This window comes from Priapulus caudatus, unplaced genomic scaffold, assembly GCF_000485595.1.
Source record: "Priapulus caudatus unplaced genomic scaffold, Priapulus_caudatus-5.0.1 Scaffold960, whole genome shotgun sequence".
NCBI lineage: Eukaryota > Metazoa > Priapulida > Priapulimorpha > Priapulimorphida > Priapulidae > Priapulus > Priapulus caudatus.
The window spans coordinates 67,043-93,091 of NW_014578021.1; the positions used below are offsets into that span (position 1 = coordinate 67,043).

At 43.5% G+C, this 26,049-nt stretch overlaps 3 protein-coding genes across 3 annotated transcripts; all 3 read right to left on the bottom strand.

The window, feature by feature from the left end:
* Positions 1-1,135: 1,135 nt before the first annotated feature.
* On the bottom strand, positions 1,136-13,423 carry LOC106814671 (protein pelota-like). The gene is made up of 12 exons (XM_014819018.1): positions 13,274-13,423; positions 9,481-9,573; positions 8,821-8,971; positions 7,347-7,437; positions 6,620-6,783; positions 5,951-6,011; positions 5,076-5,116; positions 4,461-4,581; positions 3,949-4,069; positions 2,190-2,261; positions 1,874-1,980; positions 1,136-1,484 (listed from the first exon to the last, which is right to left on the bottom strand). Exons 1-12 carry the CDS (start codon positions 13,312-13,314, stop codon positions 1,396-1,398), a joined length of 1,152 nt encoding a protein of 383 aa, XP_014674504.1. The 5' UTR covers positions 13,315-13,423; the 3' UTR covers positions 1,136-1,395.
* A 3,122-nt stretch (positions 13,424-16,545) lies between these two features.
* On the bottom strand, positions 16,546-22,577 carry LOC106814669 (tRNA (guanine-N(7)-)-methyltransferase-like). Its single transcript, XM_014819016.1, has 5 exons — positions 22,395-22,577; positions 21,200-21,380; positions 20,665-20,767; positions 17,936-18,223; positions 16,546-17,393 (listed from the first exon to the last, which is right to left on the bottom strand). The coding sequence occupies exons 1-5, from the start codon at positions 22,447-22,449 to the stop codon at positions 17,208-17,210; spliced, it is 813 nt and encodes a 270-aa protein (XP_014674502.1). The 5' UTR covers positions 22,450-22,577; the 3' UTR covers positions 16,546-17,207.
* Positions 22,578-23,456: 879 nt separating this feature from the next.
* LOC106814668 (40S ribosomal protein S20-like) lies at positions 23,457-23,796 on the bottom strand (the record flags this gene model as incomplete). The annotated part of the gene is given in 1 exon segment (XM_014819015.1): positions 23,457-23,796. A coding segment is annotated over 1 exon segment (260 nt), but the record flags the coding sequence as incomplete, so codon positions are not given.
* Positions 23,797-26,049: the final 2,253 nt, after the last annotated feature.

Here is a 26,049-nt window from a genome sequence, read left to right on the forward strand (position 1 = left end):
GATTGTCCGGGGGGTGATTGTCCGGGGGGTGAATGGCATGGGGGGTAATTGTCCGGGGGGTATTTGTCCTAGAACCTAGAAAACAGATACGACTACTTTGTAGAAATACGTATCATTTAGATGGCTAAAGTTTCGAGCGGAGTATATAGCATGAATCTGTGGTTATTCAGCATGAATAAAGTGTATGTTGTGTATGCGAAGAAACTCTCCGAGTAGTTTTAATTAATTTCTGTTCGATGCTTATTCAGACTTGCTGCCTATGGACGCCCTCTACTGTTGTACAACACATAAAATTCGATACATTTTGCTGTTACAATGTCTGTCGCGAGGCTGTCAGGCAACTCGCATGCTATTACGCAATTCCACTAAAGTATATACCCAAAAGGAGAGGTGGGCAAAGAGCAATCGCAGATCGGCATAAACATCTAGCATTGAAACATCTCACAACCTCTTGCAAACGTCTTTAATACAATAAAAACTTTATTCTAATTATTATGGTCATCGTTGCACCCACCACGTTCTCTCCTCTATTATTACAAATATTTGTGTGAATTTATCGCGAAGTTCACCGAGCTGGCATGATCATGAGCTCAGCACAGCAGAACATGTATTATCCAAGAACCGCCTCACAACGAACGCCCATAGCGGTGCAACTGCAGCACACAATATCGAAAAATGTTTGTGCCGTCGATAATCGTTCTCTCCACGTGAAGGTTCTCTCAGTTCTCAGCACGAAGCCCACGAACACTTGGGACTGCAGTTTGTTGGACTACTTTGGAGTTAGTTGCTGTTTCGTGTATCCCCAATAGTGCATTAGTAAGGCGAACACAACCGCGCACGATTAGACAGATATTAGGGTGCAATAACCAAGTACAAGCAGCAGGGAGATGGCACGCAAAAATGTGTCTAGAGGTGGATTTAGTTCAGCTTTATAATGGATGAGAATTAATGCAGGTCGAAGCAGAATTCTATTTTATTAGACCAAACACGGGCTAACGCTCCATTAGGAGTGTTCCCAACTTTGATATCATTAATGATTAATGATTAATGATTAATGATTGATAATTCTAACCCTAAACCTAACCCTAATCTAAATGACATTAAACCACAAACTAATATATGAGCATGACCATATATATATATATATATATATTATTATGACCATTAATGACATTAAAGTTGGGAACACTCCTAATGGAGTATCACCCCAAACACGAAGCAGACTTTCTTGCAAGACGGACACCCAGTGCACAAAGGGAAAAAAGAGCTCTGCCGTGTGGATATTTCAAATGGTTTCCTAGTGCATACTTGATTTAGGAATACTGAGGGGTTGAGGCACGGAAAACAAGGACATATATAGCAGCGAGGACAAATGAATTTCCTAGCATGCTGTCCCTATGTGTCTTCGCCATCAGAGCTTTCGTCGCTCATGTCAGCCATAGGAAACCTCAAGATGGCAGCTACGCCAGTCAGCTGGCCCAGCTCTGCCAGAAGAAAAATAATCAACTGTTAGTCTTAACCTATTCAGAGTCACGTTTGTCCGAATTGTCGTTGTGGATGTAATTAGGAGGCTGTGATGAGGAGAAATAATTAAGGGCTCCTTAATAGGCTCCTCCTTAAAGGCTCTCTTAACTCCTTAATAATTCTCCTTTACCAGACATAATTCGGCGTGAAGTCAAATTGTAGTGCTTATCTCTAATCTTCATAGCAATTTCAAGCAGAGAGACGTGAACACGCCGGTAGAGTCCTAGGAACCCTCTCCAGTCTCCTTCTACTTCTTTATCAACAAGGAAACGTGCATAGACTCTTTCAAAAACTACCACTGCTCCCAAGGAATGTATCGAGAGCAGAGTGTTAAACGACAGCTACTTACGTTCCCCCGAGACGTGAAGGCTCGAGAAGATCTTCACGTCGCCTCCATTTTCCCGTACACTTTCCACCAGGCTTACGTACCGCTTCCTCTCTCCTATGTTTTGCGACCTGAAACAGCATCACATGCCAATGATTGGTGAAGACAAGAGCAACGGGTGGTGACATTAGTAAAAGGAATAACCTTGCCAATGCCACTGATCCTGCCCCCCCCTCCCGAGATGCACTGAGAAGTTCTGATGGGGCTGCATAAATGTATGCAAATGGCATCTGATGCCATGAATTGCTGACGTATAGTCAACGCATTGTTGCATGCCTACCTGAACAGCTCATCAGAGATGAGTAAAGTCTCGATTGCTTGCGATTCATTGGCACATTCTACATGCTTCACTCTGCAAAAAAAAACATCAGAATAATCATTCACCCTTATGTGGTTGTGAATGCACTTGTACAACAAGTGCCGCGGAGCGACAGCGCTCATCTAACGTCTACTGCGGTGACTCTGTGGTGGAGTGGTGGGATTCTAGTAAACCCTGTTAGTCCCAAATGTGTTCACATACACGCCGAAACAGTGGAATGCACAGGGATGGTATCAGGAACCTTCTCAAAGGAATGTTCGTTGGGATCGTTATGAAAGTTACCACGAGATGGCGCGTACGTTTAAGTGTCTTCAGATTAAAGATGGAAGCTCCCATCGTACGTAGTAGCAACAACTATTTGCAAGACAGAATAGGTAAGCACTCATCCATTTACCTACGCAAGCCTACAGGCTGCAATAGAGAGCTGCCACCTGTAGCCAATTAACGCAGGCAAAAACTACACAGTACCACCACCACATGCACTGGCAATGGCCACTGGCAGTGGCATACGTTACATGTAACATACTGACAGTATAGAATGCCATAGAAATTATACGATTTAATGCATTTATATCATATTATATATATATATCATTTATATATTATCACGATTTTATACATAAACCTTCTTCAACCAAATTTACCTTTTGAAATTTCACTGTGACATTGTAGCCTCATACATCCAGGCATGTATAGATTCTACTAGCAAACCCGGCAGTGAAATTCTTTCTAACAGACAGTAAACAAATCCATGTTTAACCCTCCTCTTGAGGGTCAAAAGGTTATCCGACACTTACTCTTCGCATGTCAGCAGAAGGTACATTTCATGGTCCTTTCAATAAAGCCATAAAAATGCTAGGTCACCGCTGAAACAAAAAAGTTTTTCAATCGCTCCGTCAGACCATGTCCTCAGAAAATGTCTCAAATATGCCCTGTGCCCATTGACCTTTGACCTGTGACCTCCAATTTCGGCACAGTGATGGCTTTTCCTACCATGATGCTATACACCGACTATCACAAGCCTAGGTCGAGCCATTTAGATTTGTGCCCCAATTCTGCATTTCCTCCCTATACCTTAAGTTAACGAGTAAATGTTCCCCCTTCTTTTACACCTCTTGACCTTTGACCTTTGACCCCCCAGCTTCGACATCCCAACTCGTTTTCAGATTACCCCCCCACGTCCCGAATATCGTGACCGTACGTCGAGCGGTTAAGATTTGTGCCCAACTGTTGATGGACGGACGGATGGACGGACGGACGCTCGCACGAACGGACGGACGGACGATCATGCGATTCTACAAGCTGCATCTGACTATGTCAGATGAGCTAAAAATTCAATTAATTAAATGCTGGCAATAGAAGGTTTCCCCGTCAACAATCCTTTCAATCTGAACGCCCACTTCATTCACTGCACATAACAACTCGCTTATCTATCTCCTAGAACGATACCTAGCTCTTATCATCGTCCAGCCACACTCCATGTCGCTGTAAATAACTGTATACGTAGTCTATTTCGTGGTGGTTTAATTTTCGCAAATTTCGCGAACGCGTCCCCCACCGCGAAAATAATAGCACACGAATAGTTCATACCGAATAATTCACAATTCACCGACCGTGGAATTAACCACTCGCGAAATTGTCCGTCAAGTCTGAATTCGCGAAAATATCTGTAGGCGAAAATTTTTGGCGTCTACAGTAGCTCTCCTGCAGCAACACTGACCCATAGAAGGCTCTGTCTGGGTCCAACTGCAGTATCGTGTAGAACTGTTCAAGAGCCTTCACCTCCGCGGCTGCTTTCGTGTCTGCTAGCTTAGCTGTCACAGTAGGATCTGACAGCACCTCTGTAACATAAATAAAATTAATACCCTTACATAACATAGTACAACCTCTTAGTCTTATATGCATATATATGATATGTAGAGCAAGGGCAACTCGTACCTTTGATTACTGCAATGCACGTTTGTACAATTAGGCAGGTTCACAAGTAGAATCCATTGCTTACAATAACGATTGTCTTTCAATGCAATTTTAATTGCACACAATTTTTGCTTTTCAGGTTATGGTGACTCTAAAATGTTCTGAGAGAGAAGCAAATAAAGAGTTCAAACAATAACTACGCATGTAAACGTTAGGTGAATACAGGTACTGAGGAAAAACCACAGGGGAAAACCTGGGCAAATAAAAAAACTAGATGTTTTTTTTGGCTGATGTCGATTCAGGGGCCTGGCTCACCTTTTAGCGAATGCTTGAAGCCGGACGAAGCATGAACAAGCACGAATTTGGATTTGTTTTCCAGCAGTAGTTTGTTATCCATCTTGACAGCAACTTGGAACATGTATTCATAGAATTGGTCCTACATCAAAGCAGATATAACGTGTTAGAGTAGATACTAAAAAAATAAAAATAACACTTAAAAAATAAAAATGATGAAAAAGTTAGGCCTGGAGTTCAGTTGAAATAAATATTGTAGAGAAATGATTGGGGCACACTGGTGGTACCACTCCGTGGTTACTTCCGCACAAGCGCATGTACATCACTGTGATATTTGTGCTGTTTACAAATAGGATAAAAAAAAATTGTATCTCAGATGAAACTACAATGCTAATGGAAATTACAATACATTCTTATCATTCAAACAAAATCAATTAAGAGTTTACAATAGGACAGAACAACTACATGCGTAATATCTCATGTTAAAAAATGCTCTCATTTTCTCCTGCAAATGTTGTTTAAAGACAAAAAGCATCAGAGACTGATACCTGCAGTTGAAAACATTTGCGATATGCAGGACTCCTTAACTTTCCATTCAACAGTTTTGCAAACATTCCATTCAGGATTAGCTCTCACCTTCACAAACCCGGGACTTGCTAGAAGCACACACTTAACAACTGTAAAATGAAATGGAAAAGTGAATCTAGCATAATTTATAATAAAATACACATCCTATATAAGCATGGAAATGGGTTGTATGAAGAATCCATCAGTAGAATGTGTCACGTGAAACTCCAGAATTCAGTAAACCCACTGCCACTGTACATATATAATTGCACCGACAGGCTCATAGTAAACCTCTCGCTATTAAAAGTCAATTAACAATCTTTTAGAATTCAACATATAAGATCTCAGTTATCATGTCATAAAAATACATTAATTTCCTTACTAAGTTCATTCTATTATAGTTATAATTTGTTGATAAAATGACATAACTGTGCAGCAGTCTCATAATATTTTTGCACCTTCGAAAAAATACAACTGTTCCCACAAGACAACTTTTTCGTAAGTTAGGAAGTTATCAACCAGCACATCTAAAAATATTATTTTTTGAAGAATAAAACTGTCTCTAACCTTCTTAACGTGATGCGGCATCCTATGTAACAAACATAATGGCAACTATATATACTCAACTTCTTATCGCAAATTATGTGTAATTAGTTTAGAAGTTACATATAATTTGCGATAAGAAGTTGAGTATATATAGTTGCCATTGTGTTTGTTACATAGGATGCCGCATCACGTTAAGAAGGTTAGAGACCGTTTTATTCTTGGAAAAATAATATTTTTAGATTCGCCACACCTTGTACTATATGTCAGTAACAAAAACGATGTTAGGCGTAATAACAGGTGGCAACAAATTTGCCTCTTGTAACGTCAGAATATTAAACAATTGAAAGAAAAGATAACAAAACATCAAGAACGTATCCATCGATGCTGCAGAGACATACCGTCAAAGTTAACATGTCTAAGCAATGCCTGCATGATCTGGTCGAAGAACTTCTGTAGACCCTAGAACACAAATATCTAACATAAATAACATAAATGACATCACTAACATAAATAAAACCCTAAATGTGTGAAGTGTTGTTTACAATTCTAGCCGAGAAAAAAAAAACAGATTGCAAGAGAAGTCTGGGGAGTTTCATGTATTGTTCGTTATGAGACCATAAAAAATTACGCACAATGTAAAATAACTGTAAGATCCCGCGTGCACATGTACAAATCAACACTGACTAAAAGGTATAGCGAAAATAGAACTGCAATTCACCGCGCACCCTACTGCTTATGTCGCAGTATAGCAGTTGGGCTCATAGGGTCTATTCCCCCCAGGGTACTATCGGAGGGTACCCTGGGTACGGTTCGATATATCAGAACGTACCCTGGTAACTATCTGATATGGTTAGGGTCAGGGTTAGGGTTAGGGTTAGGTTAGGGAGTAGGGGTAGGCGACTCCCTAGACTCATTAGTGGAGTAGGCGAGGTACGGTCCGGCATATTAGATAGTACCAGGGTACGTTCCGATATATCGAACCGTACCCAGGATACCCTCCGATAGTACCCTGGGGGACATAGACCCTCTCAGCAACAGTTGGAGGACGTTCACGTTCGTAACAGCACCTTGTCGTGCTGGTCGCAGTGGCCCTTGCGCTTCCGCGGTATGGTTGTCTCCAGCTTGGCGCGCACGAGCGTCATCGCAGGCGTGATGAGACACACGTGCGCGATGCCTTCTTGCATGATGACAGCCCCCAGGTCCGCATGCACCGTTGGATCACAGGCACTTTCTACAGTGCAGAGGAAGGACGGGTGCCAAATTGGTACAGAGGAACCACGATGATTTTACGCGCCCCAATTTAACGTGAATTCGGATATAATGCGATGAGTCGTTGGATTTCCCTCTTTTTTTGCACTTACATAGCCACGTATATATAACACCGATATAGTGCGACCCCGCTTTTTTCGCGATGACATTTTATGGATCCCAACCATCGCGTTATAACGAGGCTACACTGTATCTAGGTTCTCTAATGAAGTAGCCCTCATGGACACTTCATGGCGTCACCTCGGTCTATACATGTACAACATCTACCAGTTTTATGGACGCTTGTGACTACTGCAATCTAGTGGTGATTTGAAGAGTCATAACAACTTGAAAAACACACCGGTAGACAAAACTACCGAGTTAGTCAACACAAGCATTTATTACAATTAAGGTTTGACACAAAAAGAAAATGCGTCATTGCAACAATGCAGTGCAATAATTTTGCTTTAGGTTTTACACATGTTTATCTTATCCGCCCACCAAGCCCGACAATAACTAAGAAACGTGACGTTTCAATCAACTTACCAACTCGCTCCATCGTGATGCTGTCCCACTCAGACTTGCCTAACGTGAACTTTCTGTTCAACTCAAGATCAATAGTGTGATAGGCACCCATCTGAAATAAAATACTCACTATCAGCTTTTGTCACGAGCGCAATCATTACAATTAACAAGTGCCGCAGAGCGACAGCGCTCAACTGACGTGTACTATAGCCGGGTATTCTTCTGATAAACTCACTGGCAACCGAATCAAGTGCGCCCTCCCGCCATACGCTTTGCTATAGCGGTAGTATACAGTAATAAAGATACAGCTGTGTAACTTTAATGACTTCGCTATATTAACATGTTATCATGGATATGCGTCAAGCGTGAGCGTAGTGGTGGTGGTGGGGGGAGGGGGGCGGGTGGAGGGGGCTCTAATAGCAAAAGCAGCGAGTTGCCGCGAGATGGCGCGTGCAAGTGTCATCAATAATGAAAGATGGCATCGCCCTTCGTGCGTGATAACCTCACTCCATTGAGTTGCTGAAATCCTACCGGCTAAAATCCAAGTATATTTCGCTCAGCTGTGAGTTAACACATCTGCATTGCAGGTTGCCAGGCAATAATTACCTCCGCCAAAGGGGTTGGCAGGAGGTTATGTTTTGACCAGCGTGTGTTTGTTCGTTTGTGGGTTTGTGGGTTTGTGGGTTTGTTTGTCTCCAGCCTAACTGAAAAAGTTATGGATGGATTGTCATAAAATTTTCAGGATAGGTCAGAAATCGGGTAACTTAGAATTGATTACATTTCGGTCGTCATCCGGATCCAATTAATTATTTAATTAATTAATTAATTAATAAAATGTTTCACAGTGACAGAATTCAGCTGCCTTGGTGGAGGTCTGTGCTCTCCGAGTGCTCTAGTTATGATTAGAATAGTGCCAGTTCACCCCCATGCATGCGTAATGGGCTGCCCCGTGTTTTTGCCTACCCACGCGAGCATTCAGGGTGCTATTACAGACCGCTTTAGAAAATAATATGATTTAAGGAGCATAAACCTTGTTCAACAAACATTTGCCTTTGCAATTGAACTGTGCAACTGTAGCCTCACATCCACAATAGCAAAAGCAGTTCAGTCCTTTGTTAAAAGTCAACAAATCCATATTTAACCCATCTCTTGAGGGTCAAAAGGTTATCAGACACTTACTCTCGCACGTCAGCGCAAAGTACATTTCATGGTCCTTTCAATAAAGTGATAGAAATGGTAGGTCTGCGCTGAAACAAACTGTCCGTGCGACGGACGCACGGACGGCCGGACGCACGAACGAACGCACGGACAATCATGCGATTCTACTTGTAAGCTGCATCTGACTTCGTCAGCTGAGCTAATAAAACACAACAGACACAACACAAACACAACAGACAGAACAAAGAGACTTTCTAAACTAACGTATAGCTAACTACCGGAAAAAAAACGGTATTTCCACCTTCTTGCGTCAGAGATGTTAAACGGGTCGACATACCTTGACATGCTCGTTCTCGGTGACGTTACGACCCTTCACGCGCAGCATGCAACCTTGTGTGTCAAAGTCTATTCCCTCCACGCGCAGCGTCAGTGTGAGGCGCACACGGCTGCTCGAGCTCGTACCCGTCGACGACTCTGTCTGCACCTTCCTGCAAGCAGACGATGCTTACACAGAGTCTGTATACACCTAGTGTGAAACACTTTTCCAGGTAGGAGGCACATTTTCCAAAATTTCTACATTAATGTTGCAATTACCACCAAAATCCATTGATGGATCTAATCAGAGTACTACGCACGCATTTTGTGCATAAAAAACGTTTTAATCAGATAGACCCAACACAAAGGTCTGCTTATAAATGATATCAGTTTTATCTCAATAAATTACAAACACTACAACAAGTCTTGAGTATATTATCAGCCCTACTATCCTTTACAACCTAACGCATTCCCAGATGCCGCATTCCTGACCAATGAATTTGGAAGTTTCAACGAGCACACATAGCAGCTTTACATATCAGGTGTGCAGTCCTGACTCGATGCTGTTATAATTGCCAGTTGCCAATTACACTCAATTAGCCAAAAACTACAAATCAATATATCACCCAACTAAAACTCACAAGATACCACCATGGTATTAAAGGGTAGCTCTTTCCCTTACCTAAAGGTAGATCCTCTGATGGTGTCACCAACTGTGATGATATTGTAAGCATGCCACATGTCCTCCGGATTTTCAGGGGTCAATGTTATTGACCTATAGCAACATAAATACTATTAGGCTATGGTAAGTGGGATACTTCTGGGCCACTACTGGTGCTGAAGAGGTCGTTTTCGTATATGTAGTACCCGAGGTGTCGGCGAGTATGTCGCCTACGCCTACTCTCTAACCCTAACACCCTAACCCTAACCCTAACCATATCAGATAGTTACCTCGCGTACATATTATACGCCATTATACGACAACGACCCTTCGTGCACTACTGGTTGCTGCTTATTTACTAAGTAATATACTATTTTGGGGGGATGATGTCAGATGATGAGTGGTAACGACTAACGATGCAATTGCCACAAATTTGGCCCTAGCTTGCGACGAATAAAATTGGTAATCGACTGACCGTAAATTTTAAGACATGGCAATCACAAGGTGTCACCTAAATACAATAATGTAACCCAACACAAGAGTAGGCGCTATAGTCTTGTGGGGGATAACATTATTCTAGGGGTTTTCACATACGGAATTTCTGTTGCAATTTCGTTGTTTACTTTGTTTGCCTCACGAAAGTTAGTGTATAGAGTGAACTAATGTAAATTCTAATAGGAATAGCAAACAAAACTGTAGTAACACAAATTTAAAGTAATACAAAACAAATCAAATATTAGGTGACAATTATTTTTGGAGAAATACATAGTTGGTTAGTCACTATTGGTTATTCTATATTTTTTGTGCAATGATTTGCATTGACGTTAGTCTCGTAAAGTCGAGGTCATGGGCACTCAGGCCGATTTAATAATAAAAATGATGGTTAATAAAAACAAGAGCCGCAGAGCGTCTGGGCTCATCTGAGGTCTGTTGCTACGTTATAAACGTAACATTTAAGTCGTGCGTAGTGACACCTTTGTTAGGCGCAGATATGCAGATACGCAGTTGCGTACACATCATTTCAGCAACCTTCTGCATTCTGCATACCTCCCAAATCATATTGGTTGATACAAATCGCGTGCCTCAAACTCCTGTTTTATGGTGCATTGTGACCCTAACCCTAACCCTATTAAAAAAATATATATTTATTGTTGTAAAAATTATTTGTTGTTATTAAATTGTTGTAAATAATTCATGTAAATATTTGTGTTAATTAGAGAAAATAGTTAAATGGATAAAGATAGGAAAATACAGAAAACAGGTAAATAATTGGAATTGGTGCATTGTGGAATTACTACGACTACTAGGCTATAGAAACTGTAGTGATGTCACGATCATCGATTATACTCGATTATCGGTTGAACAGTGACTCGAACCAAGCGCTTGGTTATCCAAATCGATAATCGATTTCATCAAAAAATAAAAAATAAAAATGTAAAACTTGAACAAGAAAACTTGGAAAAGTGATGAGAATCAGAGATATATCATATATATCATATCCCATGATATATCATCGCTACTATACAAGTTATCCAGGCGCGGATTTAGGCCGGTTTGCACCGGTTTCCAGAATTGGGTATCTTCAGAATTGACCCTCAAAATTCACCAGAATGCACCAAATAGCCTAATTTTTTTTTAATTCCCCGGGGGGCTGTCTCCGGACCCCCCTAGCTGTGACTAACATGGAAAACGGTCACGACAAACCCTCTTGGATCGCCCACTGTTATCTTTTGATAACATACATGTATACACACACAGTAAGTAAGACAGTGTTATTATTAAGTATTATCTATAATTTAATAAATAAAATACGCCGGGCTACGCACCGGTTCGGACGAGGAGCCGCTAGGCTATGCGTCCGCGGACATCGCATCTCACACAGTGAAAGAGTGATCTTGCGAACACGTAGCACACATGATTGCGCAACGGCGACGCCTGCTGATTGCCGAGTGTGCTGTGTGTGGCATGAGTAGAGAGAGAGAGAGAGAGAAGAGAGAGAGAGAGGAGAGGAGAAGAGAGAGAGAGGGAATGTGTATGGTGTGGTGTAGCGTGAGAGAGAGAGAGCGAGAGAGGCGACGCTGTGTAACATCACGCATGAATGATTCGATCACGCATCGAATCATCGATCACGCATCGAATCATTCGATGCATCCATTCGATGCGTGAATCGAATGATTCGATGCGTGAATCGAATGATTCGATGCCGTGAATCGAATGATGCATCGAATCATTCGATTCACGGCATCGAATCATTCGATTCGCGCATCGAATGATGCATCAACATTCGATGCGTGAATCGAATCATTCGATGCGTGAATCAAATGATTCGATGCGTGAAATCGAATGATTCGATGCGTGAATCGAATGATTCGATGCATCATTCGATTCACGCATGAATGATTCGATTTCATTCCAGCATCATCGATATCATTCAGCATACGAGAATCATTTGATTCACGCATCGAATCAGTCGATTCACGAGCTCGAATACGATTGCGATGCAACATTCGATGCGTGATCGAATGATTTCGATGCGCGAATCGAATGATTCGATTCATCATCATTCACCGCAATCAGATGATTCGATTTCACGCACGAATCATTTGATTCATCCGCACGCATGACGATATCGTTCGCATTCAGCTCGAATGATTCGATGCATCATTCGATGCGTGAATCGAATCATCGATGCGTGAATCGAATCATTCCGATGCATTATTTCGATCAAGCATACGGCAATGATTCGATCAGCAAGGGCATACGAATCATTTGATCAACAGCATCGAATCATTCATTCACGCATCGAATGATTTGATGGCATCATCGTGCCGTGAATCGAATGATTCGATGCGTGAATCGAATGATGCTATGAAATCATTCGCTTCGCGCATCGAATCATGCTGATTCACGCATCGACATGATGCCATACGAATGATTTCGATGCGTGAATCAAATGATTCTGATGCGTGAAATCAAATCAATATGCGATAAATCGAATGTTATATGTGATAAATCGAATGTTATAATTTGAAAATGCGAATTTATAGTGACAATCGAATGTTAATCGCGATAAAATCAACCATTTTTCATAAAACAAAAATCGAATTATGCCACAGAGCAACATGCATCTTAAACGGTGCATAGTCGTGTGGTGGTGGAAGTGGGGAAAGCGAGAGACGGACGATGAATGGATAGACCAGCAGATGCAATATATTGTAGGCAGTGGCTACGGTAGCCAGGCGTATCTTAAGATCGAGGCTACGGGTACGGCCAGTTCCATTGCCATTTCATACTTTAACGAGACAAAGATTGGCCGCGCGGTGGGTCGAGATATTTCGAAATAACGCCTTGGGAATAAATTCACGATTGAGAGTTTAGCATGAGCTAGAACCCTAAACCGCCTTAACCTAACCGCTAAACCTAACCATAACCGTAAACCTAACCCTAATCCTTAACGCCAACCCTAACACCTAACGCCAAAAAGGCGGCTTCTAACGACCGACGCGCTGGGCGTACCCGTCAGGCCACTGCGCTAATATTGTATATTTACGGCAATCCAGGCAGAGCGTCCCGTTGCGCAATCATGCGTGTACGCAAGTCGCGCCGATCACTGCATGTGTGAGTGGATGTCCGGATGCGTAGCCTGGAGGCTAGGCGACCGGTTCCGGACGCGTAGCCACTGCGAATATAAATACATAGGGGGGCCTATATGATAGTAATTACAAATTAGTATATCAAATGAAACCTAGGCTTCGCACCTTTACAGTACTCAGTAGGGCCTACCCGTCAGATTAAACGTATTATGCATTCTTACCCCTTACTGTCCTTGTCTATCTCTTTACCGACTAACTTCATATTAAATTTCTTATTTTAAATATATTAATTATTATATAAAATCATTTCAAGAGCTCTAAAATCGTTTCCCAATTTTCATCATCATGGTCCACGAACTCCGCCATGACAAATTGACAACATCGACAGCCGATGTTCCTGCCCTCTATTGTACGACGGCCTAAGATCCTAGATTTTATTTTTCAAATGTTTACATCATTTTTATTACGTAATGATATTTTCATTACGTTTTTGTATATAAAGTATTTAATTTAATTTTTAATTTTTTTAATTGCCATTGAAGTTTGTATTTCAATTACCTTGCATGTAAGGTAGGTACCAGTCAGTACGCAATCTGGCTACGTTATTTGTTTTAGCTTATGCGCAATATATCAGCAGAAGAGTTATATTTTCTGATGACTTTGCATATATGGTTAGAGGGTTATACCACAGGCACAGACTAACGGATACGTATCCGTTAGTCTGTGGTTATACTTTCAGAGCGCCGAAAGTGGGGGGGGGGCAGGCAGGGCGGCCACCCCTAAATCCAAAAAGTGGAGGGGCAAAACCAAAAAGCCCCCCCAAAAAAAGAAGAATGAGAAATAAAAAATAAAATGTATGAGCTAAGACTTGTTAATTCTAACGTTAAAAAACGAATTTATACATCCATTTTAAGTTTTCGCTGCGCGCTTTGCGTGATTGACGCTCACGCGTCGCACACACGCGCTCTTGCCATGCACAGCACCGCACATACTCGCTCATGCACACACACCGCACACACGCGCTTCAGCCACACACGTCGCCACACCGCGCGCTCACGCACACACGTCCGCACACGCGCGCTCACGCACACACGGCGCGCTCATGCACATACGCGCCACGTCGCACACACGCGTTCACGCACATACTCGCTCACGCACACACGTCACAACACATCGCGCTCACGCACACACGTCACACACACGCGCTCACGCACACCACGCGACCGTCACACAGCATGCGCTCACGCACAGCACGCGCTCACGCACACATGCACACACACGCGCGTCACGCAGCACCAGCGTTCGCACACAGACGCGCTCACGCACACCATGTCACCACACACGAACCCTCGCTCACGGAACACACGTCACACACACACGCGCACACAATGCCGCTCATGCACACGACGGCCGCACACAGCGCGCTCATTCTTGCAGCACACGTCATCACAGCACGGCGCTCTACTGGCACGACCCGGCTCACGCACACGACACGCGCTCACGCCAACACGCGCTCACGCACACAGGCCGCACAAACCGCGCTCACGCACACACGTCGCACACGAACGGCGCTCACGCACACACGTCGGCACATGGCAGTAGTCTGGGGTCGGTGGCCTTTGGTCGAACGCTCACGGCACGACAACGTCCGGCGCTCGTAAACAGCACACACGTCGCGCAATCAGGACCACACACGGTCGCGCATCATTGACGCAACATACGTCTTCGCTCACGCACCACACGTCGGCGCATCAACGCACACTACGTCGCGCACGCACGCGCTCACGCACACAACGATAACAAAATCGTCGAGCACCCACCCTTAGGGTGCTTTGCCCCCCCCCCCAATCCAAAACTGGGCTTCGCGGGCGCGCCTGTAACGTTATATAATGGTTAGAGGGTATCGCAGCATGAATATCCCTCCTTCGGGAATGTTGAAAACATACAGGTATTAGAGTACCTCCATAAAGAGGATCCATAACGAGGATTTTCCACAAAGAGGATTTTCCATAAAGAGGATTTCTTATGGAGTACTCTAACAGGTATGACATCGTACTGCGCATCCAGAGAGACCGGTCAAGATGGCGTTGCGGCAAAAGATCGCGTTGTTTCCCCGACCGCCGAAGATAGCGGTTAAGCCTGGCACTGTCCGCAGTAGGACTGGCGCACGCGACCGGCGGGTGTTGTATGTGATCTCGCGCTGGGCCGCGCTATAGAGAATCGCGCGCCGAAGGAGGGCGGTCTGCGCGCAATCCGTATAGTGGGAAGCGTAACATCGCGGCAGTTTTCGTCTCAGCACCAGGCGGCTCGGCTATGGCGGGCCTTCGGTGGGCAGTTGCTGCTGTTGCTGCTGCCTGCAGAGGGGTGTTGCTATCCCGTTGGCGTGGAGGTGAGTCACGTGATACGTTGACTGATAACGGTACGCTCTACTCCAACACGCCACCACTATCCCACATAATATATATGTGTCGCCGCCGCCTATAATATAGCATTGGACCACAAAAATTAATCTATGGTGTGGGACAGTATCATGATGCAAACCGAACCTACCTAGCCACCCTAACCAACTTTAATCCTAACGCCTAACCCTACCTACGCCTACCCTGAACGGCCTACTGATGACGCTAACCCTAATCCTAAAACTATCCCAACGATAGTGCTGACCACGTTGCGGTCACGCTCCGCTCCACGCCCGGCGGATAGCATTACCGCTGTGGAGCCGCGCTGGGCGCGGGGCGAGTTTTTTGTTAGCTGTTTGGCTGGCTTTCGTCGATGTCTACCTTAGCTACGTGTAAAAACTGGCACGGACCACCCACCCCAGTGCTCGCAGTATTCGCAAGAGCCCACGCCAGCGCAGTCGGTGCTTCGCCCGACGTCCTGTCTGCCAGCGGGCGCGCGGGGTCAATAGTGGTAACATTACGCACGGTACAGTCAGGCGCCTGCACAGGCAGTGAGCGCGGTTTGAAGATAGTCTAGGCCGCGCCCCCGCCGTGGAGCGCGCGTACGACACTTCGCTAGAAAGCTCTGTGATAGACATTAACGCGTATACTCGGCACCTAGCGCCCGTCATGGTGCGGCCATTACGGAGGCTGAGCGCGTCATCGCTGATTGACGAAATTTCTTGCATTTTTTGTAGGGAGTCACTCCCCGTCTTAGCCAGAGGCGCGCCAACGCCAAAAAAGTGTTAGGGCCGTTGGAGATGGCCTGCCTGCCGTCCATCGCGAAATGTCGGTTGGATTGCGCCAGTTTTCGCGTAGTGACGTTTTTCATGACCCGTGTCTCAGATATCTGCTAAGTGGACACAAAAGGGGGCGGGTTATTCGCGTTAGGCGCGGCTTTGGCCCGCGAGCTGTGCGGCTGCGCGCAAAAAACCGGGGCCGCAATCCGATCTAGTGGCCAACATGTCTATAAATTTTGAGCACTTACAATGCATGAAGCATATCTTCGTTGCTATCGAAATTCCAACAAACTTAATAAAATATTTAGGCAATGCTATGTTAAAAAGTGCATTTATTTTACCCACATTACTATCCATCAATACTATTAACAGTAAGCCTCGGATGTGAACAGGTTTTTCTTCCACGACAGATCAACGACGTTCGCGTATATAGGCGTCGGATACGACCGCCCAGCATCGCACGAGTCTCCACGTACGTCAGCGAGCGAGTAACCGTCTCGTATTCGTGAATACGACTTCGCTCCGAGGTTGCGAACGCACTGTACGCAATCCTCGACCACTCCACGTCGAGTCCCTAACGTGACATCAGCGACCAGCCGCTCGGCGAAACATGGCAGCGACCTAAGTCCCCTAACTACTCGGGATCGCTCCGTACGTCTCACTCATACGTCGCGTATGCGCGCGACGACACCGCGAGGGCTTGGAGTGAAGGACGGAATCGACCCCCTCCGCCCGGAGCGACCGGGAAACTCTAGCTGATCGTCGCTGCGACAGGACGTTCCAAAGGCGTCGCTTCGCAAGCGAGTGCCTGCAAAAGTCAACGGCGTAGCGCGTGTGGAAGAGGCGGGTAAACTGCGGTGACACAGCTAGCAGCAGTGACGACGTGTGTAAGCTACGGTCCAGTGTGACACAGCTAGCAGCATGTGTCTTAGTGTCGATGAACGTCTCGTTAGCGGTGGCTCATTAAGACGATCGCGTCAGCTTGCCGCGCGGTCGTGCGGATCAGCGACTCGTCGGAACACCGCCAGGTGGCGCTCTCCGTTGTTGCGCGCGACTTTCTGGCCTTCCTCGGTCGCGCGGTGCAGCAGCGGGACGACGGGGTCGCTCTCCAGCTCCTCCTCCCTCACTCTCTCAAAGAGAGGATGCTCCTCGAAGTGTCTCACCTGCGAGGACAGGGAGAGAAGGAACGAAGATGCGTCAATGCGCGGATTTCAAATGCCGAGGAAGGCTCCCGCTTACTGGGACGTGGTTTTATTACGCGCTGTCGTAAATAAAACGCTTACATAGACATTTTTACAAATTATTACATACATATATGTGTGTGTGTGTGTGTGTACATTATATACATACATACATACATACATACATACATACATACTGTCAGGATAGGTTTATTACATTTCATGATTATGATAATGGAAATTTAATTTTGAGATGAATCAAAGGATTCTAGACATTTTAACGTCAATTTTGAAGACCTGTCAAAACTGTCTTTGTCACCTGACTTTCGAAAGAATCAAGAGATTTTACATTAAAAGGCAGCTAGACCAAAATTAATACCATACAAGTAATAATCAAAAACAGCAAAAACCAAATAAAAAAATTAAAAATAAATAAACGTATATGAGAAAATAAATCATTAATGGTATTCCGTGACATGTCTCTCGTCGCTATGTGCGACAACGAGGCACCAGGGGGCGCTCACCATCCACTCGTAAAGGTCGAGTACGTCAGTGATGGTATAGACGGCACCACCAGGGCGCAGCACGTACGCATACTCCGCGAGCAGCGTCGCACTGATGATGCGCCACTTGTGTTTCGTCTTCTTGAAGTGTGGGTCGGGAAACAGGAAGAACATGCGGCTGAGCTGACCCTTCGAGAAGAAGTTACAGAGGTACTTCATCGCGTTCGCGCGGATGCAGGCGATGTTCGCGAACTCCCCGAGGTGTTCCGAACGAAGCGCTTTGATGCGGTCCTTCACGTAGTCTGATACCTGTAAACGTGAGTAATTAGTATTGATATTAATTATAATTAGTCATATATATTATTAAGTAATAGCGATTACTAGTTTCTAACTAATTTTTAGGAATAAGTTAGTAATTATAGTTATAATATTAGTTAATCATTAGTAATTTATACTAATAAGACATAATAAATACTATTAGTATTATATTTTTAATAACTTTCCCTTCGTCCGTCCTATAATTGTACGAAAGCTTGCCTCGATTGTGGACTGGCTCATAAGTAGGGGTGCAACGAATCACAACTTCACGGTTCGGTTCGGTTTTCGGTTTTCACATTTCGGTTCGGTTATTTTCGGTTCGAATATTTGCGATCAATTACAAATCTTATAACACCAAACAGAAGTGCAAATTTAATAATCAGACTGGTTTATAAATACCATAGATCTGTAGGAGGCCGGTGGATCAACATAAGTTGTCATTTTTGCAGACAAAATGAACGCGTTGACCTTCTCGTGGCATGTAGCAAGTGGTCTATCAATGCTATCTGCTCGCTGATTGGCCGAGAGTTTTCGACCAGCCAATTGCAGTGCGCGTATCTCAAAAGCGTATATATCGGGTATATATAAAATGTGGAACCGAAACCGAGCCGAAAACGGAACGACGGTTCGAATATCCGAATGGTGGCGCAAAAACCGCGGTTTTCGGTTAACCGCGGTTAACCGTTACACCACTACTCATAAGCCAGTGTTATAATAATTATCAATGTAATTACATGATGTATCATATTGTAAACGGGCAAATCCTACACGCTATGAGAAGTGATGGCGATGCGGGAACGCAGTCAGAGGAGATGTATAAAACAGAGACGGGAGAGTCAGCGGTCGACACGGAGATCAAGAGAGCCGTGACTCGAGATGGCGCCGGCTAGCTAGAAGCCGCAGTCACGAAGCCACGAGTTCTTGCGGATTGTGACAAGCCGCTAGACACCGACCAGATGACCCTATTGATATCAGGGGGCCAGAATCGGACTATGGATCCGAGCCAAGTGCGAAAACGCTTATACCCCACCGTATTCGGTAGTGTAATGTAGCAGTTGTAATACTCACCTCACCGTATTTAGTATGGCCGATTGGCCGGAAAGGGGAGCTAAAATAAGGACGGTGACGTAGGGGAGGAAACGCCGTATAAATAGCGGAAGCTGCCGCGCTTCTAGAGGCTCTTGTACCAGCCACCCGCTGAGAAAGGTGTAGTGTGTAGTAACCGCTCTTGCTTTTGGTAGTGCACGGAGACCGCATGTATCGTATTAGAGATTGAGTAAACACCAGTGAACGTTACTTCTTGTCTTGTCTTATCTCTCTCTAGTCTATTACAGACCTTCTACTAAGGTAGTGCGAAGAACACGCCTACAATATGTGTCAGTGTTTCCCCTGGCTAAAAAGGTCAGCGAGGCGGTAAACATTTTGGTGGTTGCGCAATCCGAGAAGCGAGCAATGCAAGCACCGAAGGTGATCGCCATGCTAGGGGGTCCAGGGGCATGCTCCCCCAGGAAATAAAAAAAAGGTGCAATTTGGTGCATTCTAAGCTATTCTGAACCCAATATATGAGACTCTTGAATCACCTTTTCAAGTTGTCAAAAGGAACAAACAAGCTTCTGGGAAAGGTTTTACTTTCGTTTTTCTCCTCCCCATGCAGTCCTCTTGGGTATGTACCCCCATGCATAGATCAATACTGCTGCATATCCGCAAAGTTACAAGTGCCTAGAATCTTGAAGTATATACAGTTTACATTGCTTCTAGATATCTAACTGAATAAAAATAGTCGACTTTCTACGTAAAGAAAAGTGCCGAATTCAGTTAACAGCTTTGATTACATGCGTGTCAGGTGTCACTGGTGGTGCCCTCACTCCCCACGATAACCCCTGCGATATATGAACTTATTGTTATGCGGTCATAAAAACACTAGGCTACGCTACTGGCCGCAATCGATTTCTTAGGCTGTCACGAGGTTTTGTTCGTGTGGCAAATCATGCGTTGAGGGAGTTCATGCCCTCGGCTCTAGATGTTTTGGATATCCCGTCTACGTTCAGGAACGGAGCGTATTAGAATCCGCTCCCATTTACAAGTCTGTCTAAACTGCCATTGCGATAACCGTAGTATTTCAGCGCAATATGAGGGGGAAAAAGTGCCGGTCAGGAGGACCGGCAGTTTTGTAGAGATGGTGGCCGAAGCAAAATCTTGGTGGCCTCGGGCCTCCTCCGCGGGTCGGCACTAATTTCGAACGCTGTCAATAAAGTGTAGTTTATTGATGGAAGAACACTGATTTTCGTCAGCGAGGCGGTGTTTTTGAATAAATTTCTTGCATGGCGGGTGAGATTTGAGCGAGGCGGCCGCCTCGCTCGTGTCAATGCAGGGGAAACACTGTGTATAAAAATTATCATTCATCTCTTGTAAGCGTGAATCACTATATTCACCTTCACTCTGATCTCCAGTCCCAGCATGAGCTGATCGGGAAACATTGGTGAGAGAGACACAAGCAGGCCTCCGTATCCACATCCAATATCAGCAATCTCTACCCTGTGACAAAATTATAAACGATTTAAAATCATGGCTTAATTTAGTCTTGACCGACGCTGTAATGTGGTTCTGTGCTTCAGACTGCACTTAAATATCACTTAGCTTTAACAAACATGGCTATGACTCCTGTTCTATCGCTAACAAGGGTCTTAATGTTAACAATGCCTTTAATGTTTCCAGATTTATTTGTGACTAATAAGCTTACGACTTACATTCCATGCAGAAGTAACATATAGCACGGAGAACGACAATAAATTGAACAATCTTTATATCAATATATGTTACGGGGGTAAATAAATTCGCCAATTTCAAAAAAATTTTATTAAGAATTCTGGCACTCATAATCCACACAGAGAGAAGAACGACGCATAAAACATAACCGATATTTAGATATCTAGGTGTTTGCATTTAGATACACATATGTATGTATACTTTGGGTGTGGAGTTGGTTTATCCGGTGAGATTAGCTGAGGATAATACTGAGACCAGTCCATCGCAGCTGGACACACGGGATAGTCGAACGTGTGGTCGGCGAGAGGGTTGGAATGCGCCCTCTGACGGTAATACTTCTTCTGCGGTTTTTTCGCCACGACTTCCGATTCCGAGGATTTTGCTGAAAAAAAATACACGATGCTTCAGACTACAAGTACCACTTACATGTACAGAGAACACTGCACATTATCAGCCCATCTTCAAAGGATCCCTTTAAGTTTAGCTTCTTTGTTTCTGTCATTCCGTATTGGAATTCTCTCCTTTCTCTCAATTGCAAATCTGAGGCTTTTTCTACTGCGATCCGCAGTGTTGATCTGTCTAATTTATCAACTTTCTCTTTCTGTTTTCGATATATTCCCTTGGACTTTGAAGAAGAGGTTATTATACGTGCATGTTAATTATATAGTACCGTATCTATCATTACTTTAATTATTTACTAATAAGCGCCGGTAACTATATTTCAGTTAGTTTGTAGCATGGTCGTGCATCATTTCAATAATGCACCATTCAATACAATTCCCGATTGTCAATAAGACAAAATTTTATCTTTTTATTTGCCAAAATTGTAATGACCAATGACAATGTAGCTCAGCGCTCAATGTTGTGACACTTGTGTTTCGCTTTGTTGGCTCTGCCATAATGTATCACTATAATTAGATACAATAACAAGCCCGTAGCCAGCTTAATTTTATTGGGGGGGGTTCGTTTTTCAATGTTCGCAATTTGCTCGGCAGGGGCGTGTACAGGATTAGTACCAGGGGTCGGTCTAACCATAACCCAAAGTTGCGAGCACGCGAAGGGGGGGTCTAGGGGGCCCTCCCCCAAAAAAATTTTAAAATTTGACCCCTTCAGATGCGTTTTCTGCGCGAGCAAGGGGGGGTCCGGACTCCCTGGACCCTCCCTGTACACGCCCCTGCTCGGGCGCGAAGCGACCAGGCGAGGGAGCCAAGCGACCGAGCGGGGGGAGGGTGTGGGAGGGGGATGTTCACTGTTCACTTCCCCTAACCTATTATATTGATATAATATTATATTTATATTGATGTAAATTACATTGGTTTTATTGGGACCCATGTAATGTTCTCTATCCTTGAACCCTCAGTACTGTGACTGTGAGTGTGAGTACATGCACCCTTACCAGAAACACCTGCATCTTCATCCGGCCCGGTGGCTGTCGAAATACTATCAGACATTGTATCTTCTTGCACTGTTTAAATATAATTCGCTATGTAGCATGATACTGATACTGATACTGATAGTGATAGTGATAGGATGGTGATACTGATGATTTTGTATGTTTACGACGTACGGCGTGATCTACGGCGTGATACACGCTACCGCCACCTATTGGAAATAAACCAAATTTATTGCAACATTTATATATTTTTTAATATATTATACATATATTTTACAAACCCTTGATAATTGTAAACAGTACACTACAGTGTTACAATAATAAGCAAATGTGCATGCAAACTAATTAACCCTTTTATTTGAGAATTTTATTAATGTAATCATGATTTAATCCATCATAAGATTGCTACGAGAGTAGTTGCCATTGCCTTGCAAGTTGCTTCACCTAGTAGTCACACGAGTGTTTGGACATCTTATTTAGTAAAAAACCTGAGGATTACTGGATTATGTCTACCATTAATTCAAGATGCACAATCTAATTTGTGGAAATTGAGTAGAAGTGGGAAAAAGGTTAGAGGAACCAGCAGATTTCGGAATAGCGCAATCAAGGACATTAATATGTATATACTTTAACTTTCACACTTCTTGCTTACTTATTTACAATATTACAGCGTTATATATTTTCCCTTGGTACGGCTCTCATTGATGCATTAATTTTTTAGTGAATTAATAATTTCCCGCTAGGCAATGTCATCCACGTTCCCCCCCCCACCCGAGTTTCTTGCAGTATGTGTAACAATTTTATACCGGCTCCATACTTGTAAATGAACAGAGATTAGCAACCTTCCAAAATCCTAAAATGGTCAATCATACTGTTGAGGGTGAATGCACTAAGTCTAATGGCAGAGAAGCAATATTTGTATCGTAACTTTTCAGATTTGCGTAACCAAGTTTCGACACGCGTATATTTTTCGACGCAGCAGTGTATTTCCGACAGGCGGTAAACAGGAAGTAAAAAAAACAAGAGCACGACACAGTCAAAAACCAAAAAAGAAAGACGCCGAGATAAGTTTTCGCACCAAAGCGATTTATTCACGTTTCGTCGCCATCAGAATCGCGTAGGGGGCGCCGCCGCCGCGTCGCCGCCTATGCGTCTGCGATCGTGACCTCGACCTCGACCCCCGGCTCAATGTTGATCGACGTGATCTGCTTGACGATCTCGGAGGGCGAGTGAAGGTCGATGACTCGCTTGTGGATTCGCATCTGGTAGCGGTCCCACGTCTTCGATCCCTCGCCGCACGGAGTCTTGCGCGTCGTGATGCGCAGTATCTTCGTCGGCATGCGGACGGGTCCCTTCACACGCAGCTGCTTCTCCTTTGCTCCCTTGATGAGGTCTGCACACACCTGAGATGACAAATCGTAATTACTAATTAGTAATATAATTATTATCTATGCAGGCCATTATGCATGGTGAGAAATTAACGCGAGTCCGGAGTCAAATACTCCTCGATTTACTGTCGGACTCCCTGATTTTACATATGCAGGAGTCCGTGTGACTCCCTGAAAATTCTGCTATACTAAAGGGACAGTAGCCTCTAGGATTTTACTGCATACAACTGTACTTACTGTATAACAAATCGTCTATACCCACACGTATTTGTTACCAGATACCTAATTTAATTGTTATAATTAATTACACATCAACGCTACGAAATTTGAACGGCGCCATGATACCCGCGACCGTGCTGCCACCCAGAAAAAGTTGCGTATTTGACAATTTATTTTGCACGTTACAGATGGAGGGCTAATCACAAAAGTGCAATTATATTTATACCTAAATGCTATTTAACTAAACGATATTTTAGAGCAAATTTATCCATATTATAATGGAAACTATATGTTGTTTATAAGATATTACAATCCTTTTGCTTTTAAATGAATAAATAAGAAACACCCTCAGTCTGTAGCCCTTGGCTGGAAAGTGGTTTCGCGCAACTTATCAGATCGTGCGCTTTGAGTGGCGCCACCGCCGTTGTAATCAAACTGTAGTCGTTAGTTTTAAAACATTTTTTAATAATATTTTTGACGGTGATTGAACCATGAAACTTTTTATGTAGCATAATTTTAACATAAATTAACTGAAAATAACCCTAGAATCTAGAGTAAACGATCCCTTACACTAACTAGTTCGTTCCATAGCTCGGCCTCGCGGAATTACTATATTTTTTCAGCAAATGTCCAAAGAAAAATTGGCAGACGTGCAACCGCATGAATCTTCAAAATAAGCACATGCGTTATTGTTAATAACTTTAGTTTTGAACTTCAGACTGCAGACTCCCTCTTTTTCAAAAGTTCATTTCTACCCCTATCTATGTCTTGATAATATTTTATATCTAGTTCAGCTGCTCCTCTAGCTCCCTTGATTAGGTTTGCACACACCTGAGATGACAAATCGTAATTAGTAATTATTATCTAGGTGTTAATAATATTTTATATCTAGTTCAGCTACTCCTCTTTAGTTCCCCGGATGACGTCTGCACACACCTGCAATTATATCTAGTTCAGCTACTCCTCTTTCGCTGACCTTGATTAGGTCTACACAAACAACCGGATGACGTCTGCACACACCTGCAATTATATCTAGTTCAGCTACTCCTCTTTCGCTGACCTTGATTAGGTCTACACAAACACCGAAGATTACAAATTGTAATTAGTAATTATTACCTGTGTTAATAATATTCTATTTCTAGTTCAGCTACTTTTCTTTAGCTTCCTTGATGAAATTGACACACGGCTACAACAATATGATTAGTAACCAATAATAATTGATACATTTATAATGCACGGCAGATGGATCGATACTGTAACCCAGCAGGGTGACGTATCGTCCACGCACGAGTCAAGTTTCTGCCTCCAGCCATACTTAATTTTTATTTCATTAATTGATTTTACTTGACCATTAGTTTCCCCGATGGTAGATTGGTAAATGAAAGTGTCAATGACACTGTAGCTCACCTTGGGTGTGATAGAAGAGGGAAGGGGGATATATAAAGCAAGAGTATATATATGGGAGAACTCCCATTATATACTCTTGATAATTATATATGCATAAGTTTTGATGCGAAAATAAATGTTTCAGATCTGAAAGTCTGAAATCTTGACGAGAGATGGCGCTACGCCTAAATGATCGCCATTTTGGTTTTCGAATATCGCGCAAATAAAAACAATAAAATACTCCAGTCAAATTAATGTAACGAAGAATCTGAAACATAATATTACACATATATAGGTACGATTGTAAAGTTGTTGACCAGTTAGACGAAATAAATGTATAAATAGGACGTTGTCATCTCTCCCAGAAGAGTAACAACTGTTTTGGGACTAGCCTTACACATTCACATGCCAAAAGTTATCGTTGGCCGTAGGCAGACACTGAAATGCATAGCGAAATTGCCAAAATCAACCTAATTTGCATAATTTAAAAAAAATATCAAAACCCGTGTGATGTTTTGGGGCCAATCCTTATTCATTCACGTACTAGAAATGAGCAAAATCCGTTGAACCTGAATTGACTTATGGCCATTTCCATTTTTGCCAAAAAGTGGACGTGACTCGAAAGTAGGCCAACCGGCGTGTTCCAAAATAGGACGTTCAAACCT

Excerpts from the sequence above, each read along its gene's own strand:
- LOC106814671 (XM_014819018.1), bottom strand. The coding sequence starts at position 13,314 with ATGAAGTTAGTCGGTAAAGAGATAGACAAGGACAGTAAGGG. Across the intron at positions 6,012-6,619 it reads ACTGCGACCAGCACGACAAG|GGTCTACAGAAGTTCTTCGA; the intron begins GTGCTGTTACGA and ends TTTGTGTTCTAG. Across the intron at positions 1,485-1,873 it reads CCTTCACGTCTCGGGGGAAC|AGCTGGGCCAGCTGACTGGC; the intron begins GTAAGTAGCTGT and ends TTCTTCTGGCAG.
- LOC106814669 (XM_014819016.1), bottom strand. The coding sequence starts at position 22,449 with ATGTCTGATAGTATTTCGACAGCCACCGGGCCGGATGAAGATGCAGGT. Across the intron at positions 20,768-21,199 it reads AAACCAACTCCACACCCAAA|GGTAGAGATTGCTGATATTG; the intron begins GTATACATACAT and ends ATTTTGTCACAG. Across the intron at positions 17,394-17,935 it reads TCGACCTTTACGAGTGGATG|GTGAGACACTTCGAGGAGCA; the intron begins GTGAGCGCCCCC and ends CTGTCCTCGCAG.